This window comes from Pongo pygmaeus, chromosome 18 (assembly GCF_028885625.2).
Source record: "Pongo pygmaeus isolate AG05252 chromosome 18, NHGRI_mPonPyg2-v2.0_pri, whole genome shotgun sequence".
In the NCBI taxonomy this organism is placed as follows: domain Eukaryota; kingdom Metazoa; phylum Chordata; class Mammalia; order Primates; family Hominidae; genus Pongo; species Pongo pygmaeus.
Window position 1 is genome coordinate 4977995 of NC_072391.2, and position 25499 is coordinate 5003493.

The 25499-nt window shown below is 52.7% G+C and overlaps 1 protein-coding gene across 2 annotated transcripts; it reads right to left on the bottom strand.

Annotated features, from left to right (window-relative positions):
- Window positions 1-827: 827 nt before the first annotated feature.
- ZNF500 (zinc finger protein 500) lies at window positions 828-18067 on the bottom strand. Of its 2 annotated transcripts, none has more exons than XM_054452599.2 (6): window positions 17887-18067; window positions 16425-16936; window positions 12863-13046; window positions 12562-12626; window positions 10827-10923; window positions 828-3570 (listed from the first exon to the last, which is right to left on the bottom strand). In XM_054452599.2, the coding sequence occupies exons 2-6, from the start codon at window positions 16836-16838 to the stop codon at window positions 2888-2890; spliced, it is 1443 nt and encodes a 480-aa protein (XP_054308574.1). In that variant the 5' UTR covers window positions 16839-16936; window positions 17887-18067; the 3' UTR covers window positions 828-2887. The 2 variants fall into 2 exon arrangements, with proteins under 2 accessions (XP_054308574.1, XP_054308575.1); XM_054452600.2 differs by having other exon boundaries at window positions 17772-18037.
- Window positions 18068-25499: the final 7432 nt, after the last annotated feature.

Here is a 25499-nt window from a genome sequence, read left to right on the forward strand (position 1 = left end):
CTGGGCAAGGCTTTCATGCTCCCAGTGCCAGTTCCTCCACCTACAGAAGGAGAATCATGGCCGGGCGCGGTGGCTCACGCCTGTAATCCCAGCACTTTGGGAGGCCGAGGTGGGTGGATCACAAGGTCGGGAGTTCAAGACCAGCCTGACCAACATGGAGAAACCCCCATCTCTACTAAAAATACAAAAATTAGCCTGGCGTAGTGTTGCACACCCGTAATCCCAGCTACTCAGGAGGCTGAGGCAGGAGAATCACTTGAACCTGGGAGGTAGAGGCTGTGGTGAGCCGAGATCGTGCCTTGCACTCCAGCCTGGGTAATGAAGTGAGACTCTGTCTCAAAACAAAACAAAAAAAGGAGAATCATGGGAGTCCCCCCGCACTGGACTGCATGAGATAACATCACAGCACACGCAGGCACCTGGGACTCACAGCTCCTACGAAACTCTCCCATCACGTGAGTGCTGAGGATGACGCCCATGAGATGGGGCCAAGCAGCAGGCAGGGACCCAGTAAGCCAGCGGGAGGCCACAGCCTCGGCAGGGGGAGGGAAGCGGGCAGACACCAACCACACTTCCCCCCAGGCCACCACTTCCAGCATAGGCCTGGATATGAGAGAGGGGCCTGGGGGCTCAGGCTGCGCTGGGGAGATGGGTGTCAGCAACGCTGGGAGCTTTGCTAGCTCCTGGAGGATGGCCTGGCCACATCTAGCTGGGTACCTCATGCCCCATGAGAGATCCCAGAGCTGGTCTAGAAGGTAAAAGCTGTCCCTCAACCAGGCAGCCCCATTCTGCAGACACAGGACAGAGCACACAGGGGCCAGAAGCAATGACTTTTAAAAAAAAAAATTGTTTATTTTATCTGAGACAGGGTCTCACTCTGTCTTCCAGGCTGAGTGCAGTGGCGCAATCACAGCTCACTGCAGCCTCAACTTCCTGGGCTCCAGTGATCCTCCAGCCTCAGCCTCTCAAGTAGCTGGGACTACAGGCACACCCCATCATGCCTGGCTAATTTTTTTTGTTTTGTTTTTTTGTGGAGTCTCGTTCTGTCACCAGGCTGGAGTACAACAGTGCGATCTCGGCTCACCGCAACCTCCGCCTCCCTGGTTCAAGTGATTCTCTTGCCTCAGCCTCCCGAGTAGCTGGGACTACAGGCACGCGCCGCGCCACCATGCCCAGCTAATTTTTGTATTTTTAGTAGAGATGGGGTTTCACCATATTGGCCAGGATGGTCTTGATCTCCTGACCTCGTGATCCACCCGCCTCGGCCTCCCAAAGTGCTGGGATTACAGGCGTGAGCCACTGCACCTGGCTTTTTTTTTTTTTTTTTTTTTGGTAGAGAAGAGGTCTTTCTATATTGCCCAGGCTGCTCTTGAACTCCTGGGCTCAAGCAATCCACCCGCCTTGGCCTCCCAAAGTGCTAGGGTTATAGGTGGGAGCCACTGTGCCTGGCCTCTGACACTAAATAATGTCAGTTAAGGGAATGAGAAAAGGGCAGGTCATGCACCTGGAACCTGGGCTGTGCCAAAAGGTCAAATGTGCACATATATACAGTGACTAGGTGACAAATGCAACGGAGCATCCCAGGCTGGGATGAGGGCCAAGGCCACCTACCCATGAGGAACCACTGCCTGGCTGGAACGTTCCAGAACCCAGTGGTTTCCACAGTTGCCCTATGACTTCCGAGATGACTAAACCCACCAAGGACTCTATCACACTGCTTGTCTCGGCCACTCACCCACCGTGGATGTGCACAGACCAGTGGCTCCCACGCAGCACAGGCCGGACAAAAGCTGGAAGGTGAAGGCTTCTTACCTTAGAAAGACAAAGTGGGGCAAACATGGAAGGCCACATCCCAGACACTAAGGGGCCAGGAGCAAAGGCAGCCCTGGGCCCCGGCCCTGGGGAGGTGTCAGGCCCGTCACATCCCTGGCGACATGTCAGGAAGATGGAACTCAGGGGTGCTTTCCCGCCCCACGTGTCTTCCACCCTGCAGAGCAGCTATGGATCTGCAAAGGGGACTGGAATGCTGGAGAGCCCCGGGCTCCATTTGGAAACTCTGACAGGATGAAGAAGCTGGAGACCACGTCCTGGGAAGGCTGGGGTACAGCAGGGCTCCCTGCAGCAGATGAGGGGCCCCTCAAATTCATGTCCACCCAGACCTCAGAATGTGACCTTGTTTGGAAACACGGGTTTTGACGATATAATTAGTTAAGATGAGGTCACAGTGTATTGGCAGACCCCAAACTCAGTGAGTGGTGGCCCTACCAAAAAACAGACTGGGCATGCCGGCACACACCTGTATCCCCAGCTACTCGGGAGGCTGAGGCAGGAGGAACGCTTGAACCCAGGGATTCTAGGCTGCAGTGAGCTATGATCATGGCACTGTATTCCCGCCTGGGGGACAGAGCAAGTCCCCGTTTCAAAAAAAAAAAAAAGGGGCAGCAGGTGTGGGGTTCACACAGAGACAGCGCACAGGGTCACAGACACAGAGGGGAGGGTTAGGACGCGGTGATGAGGCTGTATGCCAGCAGCCACTGGATGCTGGAGGCGGCTGATGGACCCTCCCAGGCCCTTCAGGAGCCAGCCCCACGAACACCTTGAGTGTCGGCTTCTGGCCTCCTGAGTGCGTCTCTGGCTGAAGCTCCCGTCTGTGTCACCTGTTCTGGCTGCCACTGGACACTCCTAGAGCCTGTCCTTGCCCTTGCTCTGCACCCAGTGCCCAGCTTCCTCTGCGGCCTGGGCATCCCAAATGTCCCCTGCTGGCCTCATACTGGGCCACGGGAGGAAACAGGCAGCTGGCAATGCTTTCGGACCAGGCTGTCTAGCAGCTTCCTGAATTCTGTGCCCAGGGACGAGAGTCCTGGAAAGGGAGTTTCAGGCATGGTGATCAGACTTTGGCACCGGGGCCTCCAGGAGCCACCGGCTGGAGCGTCGGCAAGGAGCCTGCCCCCATATGGGTCCGCTGGTGCTTGTGCAGGTCGGTGCCCCGGCGGAAGCCCCTGCCACAGGCCGGGCAGGTGTAGGGCTTCTCACCTGTGTGTGTCCGGCGGTGGGCGCTGAAGTGCGAGCTGTTGTTGAAGCGCTTCCCGCACTGGGTGCAGGCATAGGGCCGCTCCCCGCTGTGCGTCCTGCGGTGGATGACCAGGCTGGAGCTCTGGCTGAAGCGCTTCCCACACTCAGGGCACGGGTAGGGCTTCTCACCCGTGTGCACCCTCTGGTGCGTGCTGAAGTTGGAGCGGTCGCTAAAGCCCTTCCCGCAGACCAGGCACTTGTAAGGCCGCTCGCCCGTGTGTGTGCGCTGGTGCTTGGTCAAGTGGGATGTCTTGCTGAAGCCTTTGCCACATTCGGGGCAGGTGTACGGCTTGTCAGCCCCATGGGAAGCCCGTCTTCCTGGTGGGGGGCCACCTCTTGGCTGCTCAGGCCTGACCAAGCCCCTGACTGGGGCTGGCCTCTGACCTGGGAGTGGGTGGCCAGGCCCCTGGCATCGCGCCGAGAGCACTCGGTACCACTCCATTCTCACCGGGGCATCTTCCCTGCCATCACCACCGTCCTCCAACTGGATCCCACGTCCTGAGACAGAGAAAGCATGATCTCCAGGAACTCATGGCAAGAGGGCAATGGAAATGCTTCTAATAGGAAAATGAAGGCCTCACGGGGCTCCTAAAGTTCCCCTACAAAACAGTTAGCAGGGGCTGGGCACCGTGGCTCATGCCTGTAATCCCAGCACTTTGGAAGGCTGAAGCGGGAGGATTGCTTGAGCCCAGGAGTTCAAGACCAGCTTGGGCAATGCAGTGAGATCTCGTCTCTACAGAAAATAAACAAAACTAGCTGGGCATGGTGGCGTGTGCCTGTAGTCCTAGCTACTCAGGAGGCTGAGGTCGGAGGATCACTTGAGTCTAGGAGGTCAAGGCTGCAGTGAGCTGTGATCGCGCCACTGCATTCCAGCCCGGGTGACAGAGTGAGACCCTGTTTCAAAAACTAAACAATCAATAAAACAAACAAAGAGGAACTCATTTGACCATCACAATAACCCAGTGGGTCACTGCTGTTACCATCTCCATCTTGCAGATGGGGAAACCGAGGCACAGAAGTGTTAAAAAACTTACCCGGAATCACCGGTCTGGTAAGTTACACATTGAGGGCCATCAAGCTCTGCACTCTGCTGTACCCTCTAAGCCAGGGGTTCCCACCCGGTGGCAAGGTCTGGAGACATTTTTGTCGTGTCTGGGGAAGGGGTTGTAAATGGCCTCTAGTGGGCAGGGGCCAGGGCTGCTGGAAAACCTCCCGCCCAGCACAGGCAGCCCCACGTGGAGAGCCATCTGGCCCAAACACCAGCAGCACCGAGGTGGAGAAGCCCTGCTCTGGGCTGTTCTGGCTGAGCAGAGCAGTCATGGGTCCCAGCCACTGGACCTCCCTTGTCGTACTTGGTGTGGCCCCTGAGGCCCCTCTGCAGATCCAGCTTCTAGAGCCACCACTCTCAGGACAGGAGAACAGGAAGAGGCGCCTGGAATGATCCAGGCTTTGCCCCTTTCAGGAAAACGCCCTTGACTTCTCTGTTCCTCCTCTGCAGCATGAGGGTGACTGCAGTTGGGGACCTCGTAGCACAAAGTGCACCGGGGTGCCTGGGGGGCTGGGGGAGCAGCCATCTTCATAGCAGTACCGCAAGAGGCTCTGCGCATGGTAGGCACACGCTGACCTCACAGGGGAGGGACAGAACCACCCGCTGCCCTTGGAAATGTCCACTTTAAGACACTTCCAGCCCCAGACCTCCTGGGCGAACCCTTCTAGCCCTCCCCTCCCGTCTCCAGGACCAACTTCCGGATAGCCAAAGGTGGGTTTGGCACGTACTGAGCCTCAAATTCCACATCTATAAAACTGAGAGGAGGCCGGGCATGATGGCTCATGCCTGTAATCCAAGCACTTTGGGAGGCCGAGGCAGGCGGATCACTTGAGGTCAGGAGTTTGAGACCAGCCTGGCCAACATGGTGAAACCCCGTTTCTACTAAAAATAAAAAAATTAGTTGGGGGTGGTGGTGGGTGCCTGTAATCCCAGCTACTTGGGAGGCTGAGGCAGGAGAATCACTTGAACTCAGGAGGCAGAAGTTGCAATGAGCCAAGATCGTGCCACTGCACTCCAGCCTGGGCAACAGAGCGAGACTCTGTCTCAAAAAAATAAAATAAAAAAATAGAAAATAAATAAAACTGAGAGGAGGATTGGAACCACCTCATTGGCCTGTTATAATAATATTTTATTTATTTATTTTAAAGACAGGGTGATATGGTTTCGATCTACTTCCTCATCCAAATCTCATGTCAGACTGTAATCCCCAATGTGGAGGTGGGGCCTGGCGGGAGGTGACTGGATCATGGAGGCAGATTTCTCGTGAACGGTTTGGCATCATCCTCTTGGTACTGTCCTGACAATAGTGAGTGAGTTCCCACGATATCTGGTTGATTAAAGTGAGTGGCACCTCCCCTCGCTCCTTTGCTCCTGCTACAGCCACGTGAGACATGCCTGCTCCCTCTCTGCCTTCCCCCATGACTGGAAACTTCCTGAGGCCTCCCCAAAAGCTGAGCAGACACCACCATCATGCTTCCTGTACAGCCAATTAAACCTTTTTTCATTATAAATTACCAGTTCTCAGGTATTTCTTTACAGCAATGCGAGAATCACCTAACACACAGGGCCTCACTATATTGCCCAGGCTGGTCTCAAACTCCTGACCTCAAGTGATCCTCCCAACTCAGCCTCCCAAAGTGCTGAGATTATAGGCGTGAGCCACAGTACCCAGCCTTGTTGTAAAAATATTTTTATTTATTTATTTTTGAGATGGAGTCTCGCTCTATCTTCCAGGCTGGAGTGCAGTGGTGTGATCTCAGCTCACTGTAACCTCTGCCTCCCAGGTTCAAGCAATTCTCCTACCTCAGGCTCCTGAGTAGCTGGGATTACAGGCATGAGCCACTACGCCCAGCTAATTTTTGTATTTTTAGTAGAGATGGGGTTTCACCATGTTGGCCAGGCTGGTCTCAAACTCCTGACCTCAGGTGACCCAACCGTCTTGGCCTCCCAAAGTGCTGAGATCACAGGGGTGAGCCACCATGCCCGGCTGTACAAATATTTTTAAAAGAGACTGAGTCTGGCAGCTCATCAAAAGGTAAACAAGAGTCATTATATAAGCCAATGATTTTACTCCTAGGCACACACCCAAGAAAACTGAAAACATGTCCTCTAACAGAAATGTGTACATAAATGTTCACGACAGCACTCTTCACAGTAGCCAAAAAATGGAAATCACCCAAATGTCCATCAACGAAAATGGATCAACAAAACGTGGTCTATCCATACAGCGGAATACTATTCAGCCATGAAAAGGAAGCACTGACACACGCTATAGCACGGATGACCCAGGAACACATGACACTGAGTAAAAGAAGCCAGTCACCAAAGGACAGTCCCTGCACGATTCCCTTTACAGAAGACAACCAGAATAGGCACACCCAGAGACAGAGGAGACAGGTGGCTGCCAGAGGCTGGGGGAGGGGAAATGGGGACAAACTGCTTGTTGGGTACGAGGTTTCCATTTAGCGTGATAAAAAATGTTTTTGAGGGCCAGGCGTGGTGGCTCACACCTGTAATATCAGCACTCTGAAAGGCTGAGGCGGGCTGGTCATTTGATGTCAGGAGTTCAAGACCAGTCTGGCCAACATGGCAAAACATTGTTCTCTACTAAAAATAGAAAAAATATTGGGAGGCCGAGGCAGGCAGATTACAAGATCAGGAGTTCGAGAGCAGCCTGGCCAACATGGTGAAACCCTGTCTCTACTAAAAATACAAAAATTAGCCAGGTGTGGTGACACACACCTGTAATCCCAGCTACTTGGGGGGCTAAGGCACAAGAATTGCTTGAACCCAGGAGATGGAGGTTGCACTGAGTCGAGATCATGCCACTGCACTCCAACCTGGGTGACAGAGTGAAACTCCATCTCAATTAAAAAAAAAAAAGTTTTTGAGCCCGGGTAACACAGTGAGACGCCATCTCTATCGAAAAATTTTTGTTGCCCAGGCTGGTGTGTAATGGCGCGATCTCGGCTCACTGCAACCTCCGCCTCCTGGGTTCAAGTGATTCTCCTGCCTCAGCCTCTGAGTAGCTGGGACTATAGGTGCATGCCACCACACCTGGCTAATTTTTTTGTATTTTTAGTAGAGATGAGGTTTCACCATGTTGGCCAGGACGGTCTTGATCTCTTGACCTCGTGATCCACCCGCCTTGGCCTCCCAAAGTGCTGGGATTACAGACGTGAGACATTGTTGTGTCCAGCACAAAAATTTTTTCAAAATTAGCTGGGCATGGTGGCATCGACCTGTGGTACCAGCTACTCGGGAGGCTGAGGTGATAGAATCACCTGAGCCTGAGGAGGTTGAAGCTGCAGTGAGTCAAAATTGTGCTACTGCACTCCAACCTGGGTGACAGAGTAAGACCCTGTCTCAAAAAAAGAAAAAAAAAGTTTTGGAACTAGATGAAGGTGATGATTGTACAACACTGTGAATATACTAAATGCCACTGAACCGTTTATTGAAAAATGGCTAATTTTATGTTATGTGAGTTTCATCTCACTAAAAAATGTAAAAACTTTGAGGCCAGGTACCAACCTAATTTGTTTTTTTGACACAGAGTCTCACTCTGTTGCCCAGGCTGGGGTGGAGTGGTATGATCACAGCTTACTGCAGCCTTGACCTCCCAAGCTCAAGCATTCCTCCCACCTCAGCCTCTCAAGCAGCTGGGACTACAGGCGTGCACCATTTTTGTATTTTTTGTAGAGACAAGGTTTCTCCATGTTACTCAGGCTGCTCTTGAACTCCTGGACTCGAGCGATCCACCCGCCTTGACCTCTCAAGGTGCTAGGATTACAGGTATGAGCCACCATGCCCGGCCTGTTTTTGTTTTTTGGAGACGGAGTCTTGCTCTGTTGCCCAGACTGGAGTGCAGTGGTGCGATCTCGGCTCACTGCAACCTCCGCCTCCCAGGTTCAAGCGATTCTCCTGCCTCAGCCTCCCGAGTACCTGGGACTACAGATGAGTACCACCATGCCCAGCTAATTTTTGTATTTTTTAGGAGAGACAGGGTTTCATCATGTTGGCCAGGATGGACTCGATCTCCTGACCTCATGATTCACCTGCCTCAGCCTCTGAAAGTGCTGGGATTACAGGCGTGACCCACCTTGCCGGCCTATTTTTTTTTTTTTTTTTTTTTTTGAGACAGAGTTTCGCTCTCGTTGCCCAGGCTGGAGTGCAATGGCGTGATCTTGGCTTACTGCAATCTCCGCCTCCCAGGTTCAAGCTATTCTCCTGCCTCAGCCTCCCAAGTAGCTGGGATTATAGGCGCCCGCCACCACGCCTAATTTTTGTATTTTTAATAGAGACAGGGTTTCACCATGTTGGCCAGGCTGGACTCGAACTCCTGACCTCAGATGATACACTCGCCTCGGCTTCCCAAAGTGCTGGGATTACAGGTGTGAGTCACCGTGCCTGGCCATTTTTTTTTAAAGCAAGACCAAATAGATCCAACTTTCCTTGGCCCCACAGACCTTTTTTACCATAGGCTCTGGCGCCAGGTAAGTAAAACCCAACCACATGCCTGTGGCCCTGGGAGGGAAGCTGTGTCTGGGCTCCAGGAGCTGGTGACAGAGCTGGGCAGAATCTCATTCCTTCCCTTCTAAGGATTCCATGTAGCCACCTGGGAGACGGGAGGGCTGGCAAATTCTTTCCCTTTTGACTTCTGCCTTTTGCACAGGGAATGAACTGGACCACATGTAATGTACTCTCAGAGATCTTCGGATCAGGGTTCCTCAATCATGGTACAGGTGGCGTCCGTGGGACCTGGCCCGGGCTGTCTCTGATGCGGCCGCCCTGTGCATCGCAGGAGGTTGGGCAGCATCCCCACCTTCCACTCATCAAATAATCACTTTCATCAGTGACAACCCCAGGGTCGTGACAACCAAAAACGTCTCCACTCATGGACAGATGTCCTCTGGGGGACAAGAATGCCCCGGATGGAGAACCCCTGCTCTGGATGCATGTCACCAAAACTGCTGATGACCAACCAGAGCCTCATACAACATCATCTAAAACTCTTCATAGGCAACGAAAGAAAAAAATGGTAAACTGGACACTAGAACCAAAAACTTTTGTGCATCAAAGGACGCTACCAACAAAATGAAAATGCAACACACAAAACAGGAGAAAATATTTCCAAATCAGGCTGGGTGTGGTAGCTCATGCCTGTAATCCCAGCACTTAGGGAGGCTAAGGCAGGCAGATCACTTGAGATCAGGAATTCAAGACCAGCTTGGCCAACATGGCAAAACCCAGCTCTACTAAAAATACAAAAATTAGCCGGGTATGGTGGTGCACACCTGTAATCCAAGCTACTTGGGAGGCTGAGGCAGAAGAATCGCTTGAACCCGGAAGGCGGAGGTTGCAGTGAGCTGAGCTGAGATTGTGCCACTCCACTCTAGCCTGGGCAACAGAGCAAGACTCCATCTCAAAAAAAAAACAAAAAACAAACAAACCTGAAAATAACAACCGTTGGTGTGGATGTGGAGAAACTGGAACCCCTGTGCACTCTTGGTGGGTGCATAAGATGGCGCAGATGCTGTGGAAAACAGTATGGTGGTTCCTCAAAAACTTCAACACAGAATGACCACATATGCTCCAGCCATCCCACTGCTGGATACATCCACCCCAGGAACTGAAAGCAGAGTTGATCAGAGATACACCTGTACACCCACGTTCACTGCAGCATTATTCACAATGGAATATTCTTCAGCCTTAAAAAGGAAAAAAATTCTGGAGGTTTCCCAAAGAAGGAAGTCTGCCTCAAGACCGTGGCACAGAAATCCTAAGCTTCCAGCCTGCTTGCCTGGCCTGCAGATTTCAGACTTGTCAACTTCTGTAAGCAACCAAGGGAGCTGTCTGAGTACCCATTCCTTAAAATAAATCTGTGTGTGTGTGTATCTTCTGTTGGTTCTGTTTCTCTGGAGAAGAATCTTAATACAAAGCGACATCTCACTGTCATTAGAAAAGGCTTCAGCATGGCCAGGCACGGTGGCTCACGCCTGTCATCCCAGCACTTTGGGAGGCCTAGGCGGGCGGATCACCTGAAGTCAGAACTTCGAGACCAGCCTGGCCAACATAGTGATGAAACCCATCTCTACTAATAATAAAAAATTAGCCAGGCATGATGGTGGGTACCTGTAATCCCAGCTACTTGGGAGGCTGAGGCGGGAGAATCACTTGAACCCAAGAGGTGGAGGTTGCAGTGAGCCAAGGTTGTGCCGCTGCACTCCAGCCTGGGCAACAGAGCAAAACTCCATCTCAAAACAAACAAACAAAAAACCAGAAAAGGCTTCAGCAGCATCAGGAAAGGCAGAAAGAGACAAACGGGCAGAGAAAGAGCTGAGGGGACAGTGCTGGGTAACGGGCAGGGCAGTGCTCAGTGCGATGGGGAAAGGCTGGAGAACCAGGCCCTGTGGGAGCAGCTCTGCCCTCGAGTGGAGGGCACAGGGAAGCTGAAGTGAAGTAGGACCAGTGTGTAGGGGGCAGGGGCAGAAGAACAGGATGGCAAGGCAGTGCTGGGCATCTGCCTGAGTCATGGCTGAGTGGCTGTGCAGGCCCTGCAGGTACGACTCTGCAGGGATATGGGCAGCCCTGTCCACGCAGGATCGCCCCAGGCCAACTGGACCAACAGAACCAAGCCCAGGAGCTGGTGCCTGACAGTTCCTATTTTTGGCAAGCCCCCTAGAAGACACAGTCCCTTGCAAGTTACCTTCATTCTCCAGCGGTGCATCCCGCTGAGCTGGGTCCAGGCATCCTGGCTCCTCCCCAGAAAGGTATACAGCCATGTCCTCCAAGTTCACAGGCACCTGCCAGAACGCACTCCACTTAGTCCTGGCCCCAAGCAAGCTTCCTCCTCCCCAACTAAGGCCACTGGCCCAGGGAGCTGCATCCCCACTGCCCCTCGAGGCTGAGGCCAAGCCTGGTGGTGCAGCTGGTCTTCTCCACTCTTGTGGCACTGGCGAGTCCTGGTGTCTCCGCCCACTGCTCCCATGTGCCACTGCTGCAGAGCTGGGACACCACTGGGGAAGGGACAGATTTGCCATGAGGACTGGTGGACCCACTGCACACTCAGCCACTGCGGCCCATGCTCCACAGGGAGATAACAGGCCAGCCAGCCCCGGGACCCCAGTGCGGCAGACAGGGGACTTCAGGATGCCTCTGGGCCAGTGGGCTCCCAGATGTAGCACCAGATTCACCCGGAAGCATGATTAAAAAACAAGCAAACCCTTTCCAGAACAGGCAAATTCACAGAGACAAGAAGGAGCTTTGTGGTTGCCAGAGGCTGAGGGAAAAACAGGGAGAGACTCTGGTAATAAGTCTAGGGGGCTTTGCTGGGAGGGTCTAAAGAAAATGTTTGGCTGGGCGCGGTGGCTCACACCAGTAATCTCAGCACGTTGGGAGGCTAAGGCAGGTGGATCATCTGAGGTCAGGAGCTCGAGACCAGCCTGGCCGACATGGTGAAACCCCATCTCTACTAAAAATACAAAAAAAATTAGTCAGGCATGGTGGTGGGTGCCTGTAATCCAGCTACTCAGGAGGCTGAGGCAGGAAAATCGCTTGAACCCAGGAGCCGGAGGTTGCAGTGAGCCGAGATCGCACCATTGCACTGCAGCCAGGGCTACAAGAGCAAAACTCTTGTCTCAAAAAAACAAAAACAAAACAAAACAAATACACACACACACACACACACACACACATATATATAAATTATAAATAAATAAATAAAAATAAAACAGGCCAGGCATGGTGGCTTATGCCTGTAATCCCAGTGCTTTGGGAGGCTTAGGCAAGAGGATCACTTGAGGCCAGGAGTTCAAGACCAGCCTGGGCAGCACAGCGAGACTGTGTCCCTATTAAAAAAAAAAACAAAAAAAAAAACAACTAGCCGGGTGTGGTGGTGCATGCCTGTAGTCCCAACTAACTAAGGATGCTGAGGCAGGAGGATCCCTTGAGCCTGGGAGGTCAAGGCTGCAATGAGCCGTGATCACACTACTGCACTCCAGCGTGAGCACAGAGCCAGACTTTGGCTCAAAAAAAAAACAAACAAAAAAAACCCAAAATAACAAAAAAAAAAACAAGCAAGCAAACAAAGGAGACTCCCATTCCAGCCCAGCGGTGTGGGAGGAACCTGTATTTTCCTCCAGAGTCCCAAGAGATTCCTGTGCCCAGCAGGGTAGGAGTCACCACCCTGTCTCACTGTTGGACCGCAGAATCTTCCGGGCACAGCGAGTACTTAAATGGCCTCTGGAGAGAAGAAAAGACTTCCCAGGAGGCCAGGGGAAGTGACTCCAGGGTTGGAGCAAAGGGAGAAAACTCCAGGGAAGAGCTCCTCTGACATCCAAAAACTTGGCCCCCAGGAGAGGTGTTCCCTTAACAAGGAAATGTGACACACAGGAGGTCAGGCTAGACCCCGGGATACTGCAGACCAGGAGCATCCCACTCACCTGGGACCAGGCCGAAAGGAAGGGCGAGGCTGACGCCATCTCCTGATGCCGGGGAGCTGGAGGGCCTGGGAAGGAGCAGAGTCACCACCAGTCACACAGCTCACCCAGCACTGCCCCTGCCGCCCCCTGCACACCAAGGCCCCAATAGCCCGGTGGCTGCCCACCCAAGATCCACTCCTTGCTGGAGAGCCTGTGCACCCCGCATCCAGGCAGGCCTCTGCCCTGGCCACAGTCCACATCCCATTCACCTTCACCTCCCTCCCCTGCACCACTTCTCATTCCTCCAAAGGGTGCTACTCACCCCTCTCTGGCCACAACAGCGGACCCCTCTGTGGCCTGTGGCTCAGCTGGGCTGGGGGCTGCTGGCTGAAGAATCGAGCCTCTTCCTCCAGGGACAGATCCTCTGGCTGAGCCTCTGCCTGGTGTTTTAAGGACTGTCCCCCTATCCCGAGGGGCACCTCGTCATCAGAAAGCAGCTCTGAGCCCTGCACACAGACAGAGATCTGCCCACCAGCTCCCAGAAGGCCAGAAGGAAAAATCCCCGCAGGGCCCCACACCCCTCATCTCAGGCACCCCAGCCGGCTGCCCACACCCCGGCTGTCTGCAGCCTGCCTCCCTCTGCCCAGCCATGTGGCAGTGTTCCCTGCAGCCAGCTCCCAGCCTGCTCTACTCCATGGTCTCTCCCTGTCACCACAATCGTGTCCCCATCACACTCTTACCCTCTATTCCTTGGTCCTCCTGATAGACCCTGGGCCAGAAGAGCCCTGAGTCAGCGCTGGACTCATTTCAGAAGTTCACAGAACTGCATTTGCTAGATTTTTTGAAATTATCTGGCCAGCCGCAATGGCTCACACCTGTAATTCCAGCACTTTGGGAGGCCGAGGTGGGTGGATCACCTGAGGCCAGGAGTTCGAGACCAGCCTGACCAACATGCTGAAAGCCCATCTCTACTAAAAATACAAAAATTAGCCGGGCATGGTGGCAGCATGCTTGTAATCCCAGGGACTTGGGAGGCTGAGGCAGAAGAATTGCTTGAACTCGGGAAGTAGAGGTTACAGTGAGCCGAGATCGTGCCACTGCACTCCAGCCTCGGCAACAGAGCGAGACTCCGTCTCAGGGAAAAAAAAAAAAAAAAAAGAAATTATCAACAGGTGCTCTGAGATGACCTATTTCCTAATTCCAGGAAACGTGAGTTGAATGAAATTGGGTCTTAGAATTGAGCTCTGCAATAGCACTTGGACAAGAGACATCCCTAGGCCACTACAAACCCAGCGTCAGGGACCCATCTCAGGTTTCCTCTTTTTTTTTTTTTTTTTTTTTTTCATTCTCCTTTATTCCATAAACACCTAGTTACAGGTTGCACAAATCAAAAAATAAAGGTAGAGAAGGGTGTAGGGAAGATTCTTTTGATGTGTGTGGGCAGGAGGAGGGAGACAGTTAGGAAACAGTCTGCTCCTTCCACAGCCCTAGATAGGGCTACGGCCCCTCAGTGGGGGCTCTGAGGAAGCAGTGGGCAAAGATCCAGGGTAGCTGAGGGATGGAGGGGGCCCCTAAACACAGAGCTCACCCCAAAATGCACTGACCCTTCAACGCATGGCAGGAGTAGAATGGGAAAGGTGAGGGGGTTTGAAGATGGAGCGGCAGAATGAAAAACCAAGTTAGTAGATGCACAGGCGAAGTCATCATGGTGAACCAGGAGATTAAAGAAGGAAAAGGTAGGGAAAGGGTGCCGTGAAAGGTTCTCCCTGAGACCCCCACGGAGAGGTGGGGGCCGGCTTGCCTGTTAATTTAATATTAAATTGGGGATGGAAATCAGAGAGGAAAAAGTTATTCAGGGGATGATTTCTCAGTCAGGCTTCCTCTTATCCAACATTCCACACCTCGAGGGGAGCGTAGTCCCCTTGGGGAGCACAGCCTGCCCCTCTCAGCTCAGTGATGGCCATGAGGCATGTGTGCAGAGCTGTCGGTGCAGTGACAGAAGGAAGCCATGCCGGGAACCCCAAGCACTGAAGCTGCGGTGGCCAGGAAAGAGGCTGGCCGGCTGGGAAGAAATCCTGATTTCTTGGTCACCACAATGGCAGGGTTTTCTGACTGTGGTCAGCCCACGCTGTGGTCAAGCATTAGGGGATGTACCTCCTGTGTTGGCTGCAAAAGGCCAACAGTGTGCAGCCAGCAGCGCTGCCACAGGAAGAAAGGCAGCTGGTCAGCACTGCCCATGTGCCCCATCCACGCAAGGTCCTGAAAAATGAACTGAAACAGCAGGTGGCAGGACTTCTCCTTTTTAATCTCAAAGAGTTCAATGACTGAAACTGAAGCAGGAGGAATGAGTAAGAGGCTTCCCCTGCTCCTCCAAATGGGGCTGGAAGGAGGTGGAGAGGCACTGTCTATAGAGATTTCGGGGTGTCAGAAGGGTTCTGTCTGTGCCGTCCAGTACAGTAGCCACTGGCCATGTGTGACGACTGAGCCCTTGAGAGGTGGTCAGTGTGACTGAGGAACTAATTTAACATTCTACACAGTGGCCGGGCGCAGTGGCTCATGCCTGTAATCCCAGCACTTTGGGAGGCCGAGGCAGGTGGATCACTTGAGGTCAGGAGTTTGAGACTAGCCTAGCCAACATTGCAAAACCCTGTCTCTACTAAAAATACAAAAATCAGCCTGGCGTAGTGGCAGATGCCTGTAATGCCAGCTACTTGGGAGGCTGAGGCACGAGAGTCACTCCAGCCTGGGCGACAGAGAGAGACTCTGTCTCACAAAAATAAAAGTAAAATAAATGGGCTGGGTGCGGTGGCTCATGCCTGTAATCCCAGCACTTTGGGAGGCCAAGGTGGGTGAATCACGAGGTCAGGAGATCCAGACCATCCTGGCTAACACGGTGAAACCCCGTCTCTACTAAAAATACAAAAAAATTAGCCGGGCGTGGTAGCGGGCGCCTGTAGTCCCAGCTGCTGGGGAGGCTGAGGCAGGAGAATGGCGTGAACCTGGGAGGCGGAGCTTGCAGTGAGCTGAGATCGCGCCACTGCACTCCAGCCTGGGCGACAAAGCAAGCAAGACTCAGTCTCAAAAAAAAGGAAAAAAAAAAAAGTAAAATAAATGTACATAGCTGTAATTTAAAAAGCTACATGTGGCTGGCAGCTACTGTTTTGCATGGCACAACTCTAGAACCTCTGGGGGCTCTAACCAAAGTGCCCCCCATGCCCCTGGTCTTTCTTCCCAGTGTTCTCCCACTTTGGGGGTAGTTTCAACTCCCTGCTTCGGAAGGTGCTGGACCTCTCTCCCACCAAAACCTATGTTTGGGGCTGGCGTAGTGGCTCATGCCTGTAATCCCAGCACTTTGGGAGGCCAAGATGGGAGGATCACTTGAGGCCAGGAGTTCAAGACCAGTCTGGGCAACATAACGAAACCCTGTCTCTACAAAAAATACACAAAATTAGCCAGGTGTAGTGGTGCATGCCTGTAGTCCCAGCTACTCAATAGGCTGAGGTGGGAGGATTGCTTGAAGCCTGGAGGTAGAGGCTGGAATGAGCGGTGATCACACCACTATAGCCTGGGCAACAGAGCCAGACCCCGTCTCAAAAAAAAACCCAAAAAAAAAACCCAAAAAAACATGTTTGGCCTATCCTAGGACAGTGTTCACAAACCGTCTGCACTAGTTAATAAAGGGCTATCGGGGTAGGATGAGATTAATCAAAGGGTGGACACCCATTGGCCAAGGCTGAGAAATCTTTTGCAGTTGCTTTCTTCAAAAGGGTTCAGGGGCCAGGCAGCCACACTTGGTCACCCAATGACCAAGGAATCTCCAGCTGCAGACCCCAGCAGCAGGGCCCCATTTCCTCACCTGAGGGTCAAAATGCCCCCCACCTCACCCGCTGCCTGTGTTTCCTGGGCTCCCGCTGCAGCCCTTCCACGAGGACCACGGCCTCCTCACCGCTCTCCGGCTGCTGCTCGCGTACCCGAGCCTGGATCTCCCCCGGCAGCACAGTCAGGAACTGCTCCAGCACCAGCAGCTCCAGGATCTGCTCCTTAGTGCGCAGCTCCGGCCGCAGCCAGCGGCAGCACAGCTCCCAGAGGCGGCTCAGGGCCTCCCGGGGCCCAGCCACCTCCTGGTAGCAGAAGAGCCGGAAGAGCTGGCGGAAAGTCTCAGGGCTGGGGTCCTCCGTCTCCACGGAGGGCTCCTCTTCCAAGCAGAAGTCCTCCTCCACCTTCACAATGAGGATCTCATCCTGTTCCAGGTCCTGCTCCAAGGTTGGCAGTGGCTGGAGGCCAGGGACACTGGCCATTGCTTCCGGTGGGCCTTGTTCCTTTTCAGGCCTTAGAGTTGAACCTGTCTCTCTCTATACCTCTGGCCAGACACAGGAAGAGAGTTTTTTTCAGGGCCCTGTGGAGAGACGATAAAACCATTTAAAGGGCAGCCCTGGGACTGGATAAGCCCTTTGGACTGGGAAGCCCCTGCCCTGGTTCCAAGGCCAGCTCACCCCACCACGGAAAAGGAAAAGGAAGTGGATGAATGCCACCTTTGCTATTAACCCCCTGTTAATTCCCGGGTAATTTACTGAAGGGCTCTGGGCTTTGCTTCCTCACTGGGCAAACAGAGATGATAACAGAACCTACACACATAGGTTGCTGACAGAACTAAAAGAGACGGCTGGGCGCAGAGGCTGAAGCCTGTAATCCCCACACTTTGGGAGGCCGAGGCGGGCAGATCACGTGACTTCAGGAGTTGACCACCTGGTCAACGTGGGGGAACCCTGTCTCTACAAAAAATACAAAAATTAGCCCGAGGTGGTGGTAGCACATCTGCAATCCCAGCAACTCGGGAGGCTGAGACAGGAGAATCGCTTGAACCCGGGAAATGGAGGTTGCAGTGAACTGAGATCGCGCCACTGCACTCCAGCCTGGGCGAGAGAGAGAGACTCAAACAAACAATCTAAAAGAGATGTTTGCGGTCAGAGCTCGAGAATCGTCATTTTCCATGATTATAGTGGGTCCTATATGGAAGGGGTTCCTCTGGAAATCTGATGAAAAGCAGGGCCCTTCTGCCGAGGAAGGTGCAGACTCTGCCTCAACTTGATCCCCGGTGTCCAGGTCTGGCGAACCCTGAAGCCCCTACGCGGCCCCGTCAGGCACCCCCGAGTGGGTGGTCACAACAGCCCCCCAATTCCACGGTCCTGGGAGACCTGGGACCCCCAGGCCGGGCTGCTTTCCCGTCTCACCCCTCAGGTGGAGGGTGAGCGGTACCCGAGGCCGCGGCACAGACCCCGGTGCTGGCGCGGGCCGCGGAATCGAAGCTTCGGCCGGGACCCGCGTCCCCGCGCCCCCCGCACTCACTGGAAGCGCTGCCGGCCGTGGGCAGTTCGGGGTAGGACCGGAGCGGCGGGTCTCGGCGGGAGTGGGACTGCGGGCCTCAGGCTTGGCAGCTGGGGACGCCAGAGCCGGGGCCGAAGACCCGAAACCAGGGGTGGAAACCAGGCCGTGTGGGCGCGCCCGCGAGCGGCATTGTGGGTAACGTAGCCTTGGCACCATTGGCTGAGCCGGCTGTTGGGGCGTGGCAACAAGGCCGAGTGGGCGGGTCCGCGACGCGCACTGTACTTAATGTGGTCCTCAAAGGCACGCATTATGGGTAACGTAGTCCAGCACTTCGGTGACAGCGCGACTGTGCGGCGACTCTGCAGCCTCTGGGCCACTTTCCCAGTCACTCTTCCACACCCGCTCCGCTCTCCTCTGGCCGCCTCCTCCATCTTTAAAGCCAACAAAGTCGTCCGGGCACGGTGACTCACACCTGTAATCCCAGCACTTTGGGAGGCCGAGGCGGGCTTATCACCTGAGGTCGGGAGTTCGAGACCAGCCTGACCAATGTGGAGAAACCCCGTCTCTACTAAAAATACGAAATTAGCTGGGCGTGGTGGCGCATGCCTGTAATCCTAGCTACTCAGGAGGCTAAGGTGAAGGTTGCAGTGAGCCGAGATCCCGCCATTGCCCTCCAGCCTGGGCAACAAGAGCAAAACTCCGTCTCGAAAAATAAATAAATAATAAATAAAACAAATAAATAAAGGCAGAAGTTGTTCAAGATAAAACTGGAAGAGATGCCAAGTGCTTGCGCCCACCCTCCCCCAGGAGGGCCCCCAACAACGCCCAACCCCAAATATCCCTTGTCCTGCCTGCTTCTTTCTCACAACATAATAGTGAGCGTGAATTTTTGTTGTTGTTGTTGTTGTTAGAGATGAAGTCCCACCATGGTGCCTAGGCTGGTCTCAAACTCCTGGGCCCAAGCAATCTTCCCGCCTCAGCTTCCCAAAGTGTCAGGATTACAGGTGTGCCCAGTCAGGTATCAATTCTTGTATGTATGTATTTATTTATTCAGAGACAGGGTCTCACTCTGTCGCCCAGGCTAGAGTGCAGCGGCTCGATCTTGGCTCACAGCAACCTCCGCTGCCTGGTTTTAAGCAATTCTCCTACCTAACCTCCCAAATAGTTGGGATTACAGGCACGAACCATCAGGTCTGGCTAATTTTTGTATTTTTAGTAGAGATGGGGTTTCGCCATGCTGCCCAGGCTGGTCTCCAGCGGCCTCAAGCAATCCACCCACGTCAGCCTCCCAAAGTGCTGAGGTTACAGGAGTGAGCCACCTCTCCCTGCCGCATCAATTCTTCAGCATCAAGCAAGCAAAACACATTTGTACTTCATTTCTTCCTCATTTAGTAATAGAGGTACTATAACTAGCCCTACCGGTTCAACAAAACAAAACAAAACCCTGAAGCTCTGAGAGTTTTAAGTATTGAACCCCCCAGGGAAGGTCAAACAGGAAGTACAGAAATGGGATTGGAACCCAAATCTTTGATTCCAGAACTTCAGCTCGTAACTACCAGGTTAACGTACTTTGCCCTTAATCCTAACTCGGGCATCCTAAGGCCCGTCTCCTATACTGGATTCTCGCTGCTTTTCCTCTTTGGTTGAACATGATCCGAAGTTTCCTTCTGCCTGAGGTGCCCAGGTAAGAGTCCCAGCGCCCAGTTCGGGTGAGCAGCAACACAGCATACACAGTAGGCGTACACTCAACGTACGCCCCGCCCCGCACAAGCCCCGCCCCCCATGCGCGCCCCGCCTCGCATCCCGGATCTACCCCCGGAATCTCGCGCGTCTTTCCCAAAACATGGGCTAGGACTGAGCCCGCCGGAAACAAAAGTTGGGGACGCCGGATTCAGGGAGCTGGCAGGACTACATTTCCCAGAACGCCCCGCGCCCTCCCCGGAGGCAGATTCCTGGGCACTCTAGAGCGGGTGGGTTGGCGGCCTGGAGGGTCTCAAGTGGCGGCACTGCCAGGGGCTCGGAGGAAGGGGCTGCAGTCTCCCGGTGGCGGCGTCCTTGTCGTCGAGACTGCGGCTGACTCCCTTGCGCGCCCTGAGCCTCAGTTTCCATATCTGTTAATGGGGGACATTAACCCTCAAGGTTGTAACTCATTTAAGACCATTCATCCAGGCATAATAAATGCATAAAGGCTGCACGTTGAGTCCTCCCGTCTGCCCGCTTAACTAGGCGCTCGGGTGATGGAGTGGTGGCAGGTGTCTGCTTTCATGGAGCTTGCCATGAGAGGCATACAGTGGACAAAACTGCACGAAGAATTGTTTAATCACATCTTTGGCAAATGTTACCAAGGGGTGTAAAAGAGGGAACCTGATACCTACAGGGTGGAAGTGACAGTTGAGCAGCCTAGGGTTAACCTGGGGAACCGGTGGGGAAGATTCCAGACAGAAGGAGTGGCAGGTGCAAAGGTCCTGGGGCCGGAGAGAACACGGTGCGTTTGAGGGCCAGAAAGGAGACCAGAGATTGGGAGATGTGGCTGGAGGGATGGGCAAGGCCTGATCATACTTGGAGACTCTGGTAAGGATTAAGGATTTTATCCCTGGAGTCAATAGAGTTTGGGGTTTTAAGTAGGGTAGCATCGTGATCATGTAAGAAGCTTTGTGGAGTACAGATCTCAGAAAGACTGAAGAGGAGCAGTGAGACTAGCTGGAAGCTCCTGGAGTGGTCCAGAGTCGGGATAACTAGTGATGGTGGTAGTCACTGACAAGGATCCGGCCAAGATTCCTGGGGCACATTCAACAGTGCTTGGTGGTTGATTAGGTTGGGGTAGAGGAGGGAGACAAGGATAACTCCTTTGTAAAATGGGGATGGTAACATCTCCTGCAATAGGCACCATTATGATTAAGAGACAGAACAGAATGTCTGACACATATAGGCTTAATATGTCCTAATTTTGTTAGTAATAAAGACTACCTCTGTGTTCAGGGCAGTGTTGTTTGTAATGGCAAAACCGAAAACAATCTAAATGTTAGTCAACAGGAGAAGGATGGATAAATCTCACGGAAGCTATGCCAAGCAAAAAAAGGCAAGTGGCAATATGATACAATTTTCATAAATTTTGAAAATGCAAAACAATTCTACATATGATTTAGAGACATGTATGCGGTTCAAAGAAATGCTTGGGACTTGGATAAACACCAAATTCAGGATGGTGATGGGGCAACAGTTGAAGAGGGATGTGATGGGGGGAAGGTTCAGGGGGCAAAAACTGCAAGTTTTCATGTGCTTTTTATTTATTTTTAATTTTTAATTTTTATATATTTTTATATTTATTTATATTTTTATATTTATTTTTACTTATTTTTTGTGTGTGTGTGAGACAGAGTCTCACCCTGTTGCCCAGGCTGGAGTGCAGTGGCGCAATCTTGGCTGACTGCAACCTCGGCCTCCTGGGTTCAAGCGATTCTCCTGCCTCAGCCTCCCAAGTACCTGGGATTACAGGCATGCACCACCACACCCAGCTAATTTTTGTATTTTCAGTAGAGATGGGGCTTCACCGTGTTGGCCAGGCTGGTCTTGAACTCCTGATCTCAGGTGATCCACCCTCCTTGGCCTCCCAAAGTGCTGGGATTACAGGTGTGAGCCACCGCGCCTGGCCATTAATGTGCTTTTTAAAAACAACAACAAAAGCCATTATTTTGAATTTGTATTCATGAAGTATTAAAACCTAGCAAATGTTTTAATAAATAATATTAAATAGGCCAAGTGCGGTGGCTCACGCCTGTAATCCCAGCACTTTGGGAGGCCGAAGCAGGCAGATCACTTGAGGTCAGGAGTTCAAGACCAGCCTAGCCAACATGGCAAAACCCCATCTCTAATAAAAATACAAAAAATTAGCCAGGCATAGTGGCACGCACCTGTAATCCCAGCTACTAGGGAGGCTGAGGTAGGAGAACAGCTTGAACCGGGGAGCTGGAGGTTGCGGTGAGCCGAGATTGCACCACTGCACTCCAGCCTGGGCGACAGAGCCAGATTCTGTCTTAAAAAAAAAAAAAAAGGCCGGGCACGGTGGCTCACACCTGTAATCCCGGCACTTTGGGAGGCCGAGGCGGGTGGATAACGAGGTCAGGAGATGGAGACCATCCTGGGTAACACGGTGAAACCCCGTCTCTACTAAAAATACAAAAAATTAGCCGGGCGTGGTGGCAGGCGTCTGTAGTCCCAGCTACTCGGGAGGCTGAGGCAGGAGAATGGTGTGAACCCGGGAGGTGGAGGTTGCAGCGAGCCGAGATCGCGCCACTGCACCCCAGCCTGGGTGACAGAGCGAGACTCCGTCTCAAAAAAAATAAAATAAAATAAAATAAAAATTAGAAGGCCAGGTATGGTGGCTCACACTTGTAATCCTCTCACTTTAGGAGGCCAAGGAGGGCAGATCGCTTGAGTCCAGGAGTTCAAGACCAGCCTGGGGCTGGGCGAAACCCCATCTCTACTAAAAATGCAAAAATTAGGCATGGTAGTACACGCCTCTAATCCCAGCTACTTGGGGGGCTGAGACAGGAGGATTTCTTGAGCCTGGGAGCGGAGGTTGTAATGAGCTGAGATTGTGCCACTGCACTCCAGCCTGGGTGACAAAGAGAGACCCTGTCTCAAAAATAAAAAATAAAAATAAAATAATTAAATCTTCAAAAAGAGCCTCCAGAAGCTGCAGGGCCCTGTACACACCTTGGTTCTGGCCCAGTGATATTGATCTCATACTCCTGACCTCTGGAGCTATAGGAGGATAAACGTGTGCTGTTTTAAGCCTCTGCATTTGTGCTAATTTGTTACAGCAGCCACAAGAAGTGAACACATGGAATGTACGCACTGTGGCTGGCCAGGAAGGCTGTTTCCCCTCCTTTACAACACTGGACAGCTTTGGGAGATCCCCTAACACATGCGCATAACAGTCAGGGGTGCACAATGTGGGGGTGCTATGCTTCCCCCAGGGGACATGTGACGTGTCCGGGATAATTTTTTTTTTTTTTTTTTTTTGAGACAGAGTCTTGCTCTGTCACCCAGGCTGGAGTGCAATGGCGCGATGTCGGCTCACTGCCACCTCTGCCTCCTGGGTTCAAGCAATTCTCCCGCCTCAGCCTCCCGAGTAGCTGGGATTACAGGCACCTGCCACCACGTCCGGCTAATTTTTGTATTTTTAGTAGAGACGGGGTTTCACCATGTTGGCCAGGCTGGTCTTGAACTCCTGGCTTCAGGTTATCTGCCCACCTCAGCCTCCCAAAGTACTGGGATTACACAGGCATGACCCAGCCTTCTTGATTAACTTTCAAAAAAAAAGCCTGGCACTGTGGCTCACGCCTGTAATCCCAGCATTTTGGGAGGCCGAGGCGGGCAGATCACCTGAGGTCAGGGGTTTGAGAGCAGCCTAGTCAACATGGTGAAACCCCATCTCTACTAAAAATGCAAAAATTAGCTGGGTGTGGTGGCGGGCGCCTGTAATCCCAGCTATTCAGGAGGCTGAGGTGGGCAGATCACCTGAAGCCAGGAGTTCGAGACCAGCCTGGCCAACATGGTGAAACCCCGTCTCCACTAAAAATACAAAAATTAGCCGGGCATGGTGGCACGCACCTGTGATCCCAGCTAGTGGGGAGGCTGAGGCGGGAGAATCACTTGAACCCGGGAGGCAGAGGTTGCAGTGAGCCAATATTGTGCCATTGCATTCCAGCCTGGGTGACAAGAGAGAAACTTCATCTCAAAAAAAAAAAAAAAAAAAAAAAAAATTAGCTGGGTGTGCTGGCATGTGCCTGTAGTCTCAGCTACTCAGGAGGCTGAGGTGGGAGGATCACTTGGGCCTGAGACGTTGAGGCTCCAGTGAACTATGATTGAGCCACTGCATTCCAACCTGGGCAGTAGAGCAAGACCCTGTCTCAAAAAGAAGAAGAGGAAGAAGAAGAAGAAGAAAAAGAATGATCTAGCATAAGTGCTGGTGGTGCAGAGGTTGAGAAACCTGGTCAGTGAAATGCATTCCTAGAAATGCAACGGCTGAGCGAAAGGGTGTATGCTTTTGAAATGCCATAGATGTTTCCATATTGCCCAGGGCTAATCTTAAACCTGGGGATGTGCTGTGACGTGGGCCAGTGTGTCAGCCAACTCAGATGTTGGTCGTGGGTGGTTTGAGTGCCCACGGGCTCTGGAAGCTACCCAGTCCTGAAGTCAGCCTGGGGTGTGGGTGGAGAAGCTGGTTTGTGAATTCAACCAGCAGATCACTGTAGGGCAGGCAATGCAGGGTCCGTTCTGTTCAGGCAGCAGCCGTGTTCTTATCAGCTGCCCTGCACTGGATGCAGGGATGAAACTGACATATCTCTGCCCTCACTATGTTTCCAGCCTAATGGGGCAGACTGACCAGGAAACAAACCAGGTGACACACACTCAGAGGAGGCAGTGAGTGGGTTGCCTGGGGAAGGCAAGGAGGGCTTCAGGGAGGTGACTTTTAGTTGGAACAAAACTGCTACTCATTGTTGTCATTTGTTGAAGGCTCACCTTGCACCCAGCTTCCTAGATTAGAGGGTAGCCCTTTCTTTTATTACCAAACTAATGACTAACGTAGCTTTGGCCCCCATGGTGTGGGATTCTGTGAAATCCATTTGTTTTCTAGGTTTTTTTTTTGTTTTTTTTTTTTTTGAGATGGAGTCTCGCTCTGTTGCCCAGGCTGAAGTGCAATCGTGTAATCTCGGCCCACTGCAACCTCTACCTGCCGGGTTCAAGCGATTCTTCTGCCTCGGCCTCCCGAGTAGCTGGGATTACAGGCACGTGCCACCATGCCCGGCTAATTTTTCTATTTTTAGGAGAGACAGGGTTTCACCATGTTGGCCAGGCTGGTCTCGAACTCCTAACCTCAGGTGATCTGCCCGCCTCGGCCTCCCAAAGTGCTGGGATTTCAGGCGTGAGCACCACGCCCGGCCTATTTTCTAGTTTTCTGGAGAGTCCCTGGACTATGGAGCTCACACATTCTGCAGTAGGTCCTCCACCCTGGACCACTGCTCCATCTTGATCATGTAGCCTCCATCTTCGTGCCATTTCTCCAGGTTGTGGTCGTCGGCACATCCTAGGGAGTATTTCATTTTGTCTGAACAACTGTGCTATGTGCTTGGTACCATGATCCGCATTTTATAGATGAGGAAAGTGAGGCAAGGGGAGCATAAGTAACTGACTTGCCTGCTGGGATTTTCACATTGGCATTGCCAGGCTCCACAGTGGGAGCTGTTTCCTGGCCATGCTGGCCCCTGGGGCAGGGGAATGAGGAAGGTGGGGGATGGTGGAACACAGAGATCAGGTAAGACAGCCAGAGATCAGGCCACAAAGATGGGGATTTTGAAAGTGTTCTTGGCCTGTGGGCCTAGCCCTGGGCCAGGAGTAAGGGGCTGGGACAGACGGGAGAGCTGAATTTGTAACTTGGGTCTGGCTCTGGGGCAGAGGGGGCTGGTTGTCCAAGTCATGCCTTCCCAGGCCTTCAAGATTCCTAGGGCCTTGGGTCTCACATTATTCAAAAAGAAGGCTGGGTGCTGTGGCTCATGCCTGTAATACCAGCACTTTGGGAGGCTGAGGCAGATGGATCACTTGAGGTCAGGAATTCAAGACTAGCCTGG

Excerpts from the sequence above, each read along its gene's own strand:
- ZNF500 (XM_054452599.2), bottom strand. The coding sequence starts at position 16,838 with ATGGCCAGTGTCCCTGGCCTCCAGCCACTGCCAACCTTGGAGCAGGAC. Across the intron at positions 13,047-16,424 it reads CCAGGAAACACAGGCAGCGG|GGCTCAGAGCTGCTTTCTGA; the intron begins GTGAGGTGGGGG and ends GTCTGTGTGCAG. Across the intron at positions 10,924-12,561 it reads TCCTTTCGGCCTGGTCCCAG|GTGCCTGTGAACTTGGAGGA; the intron begins GTGAGTGGGATG and ends GCGTTCTGGCAG.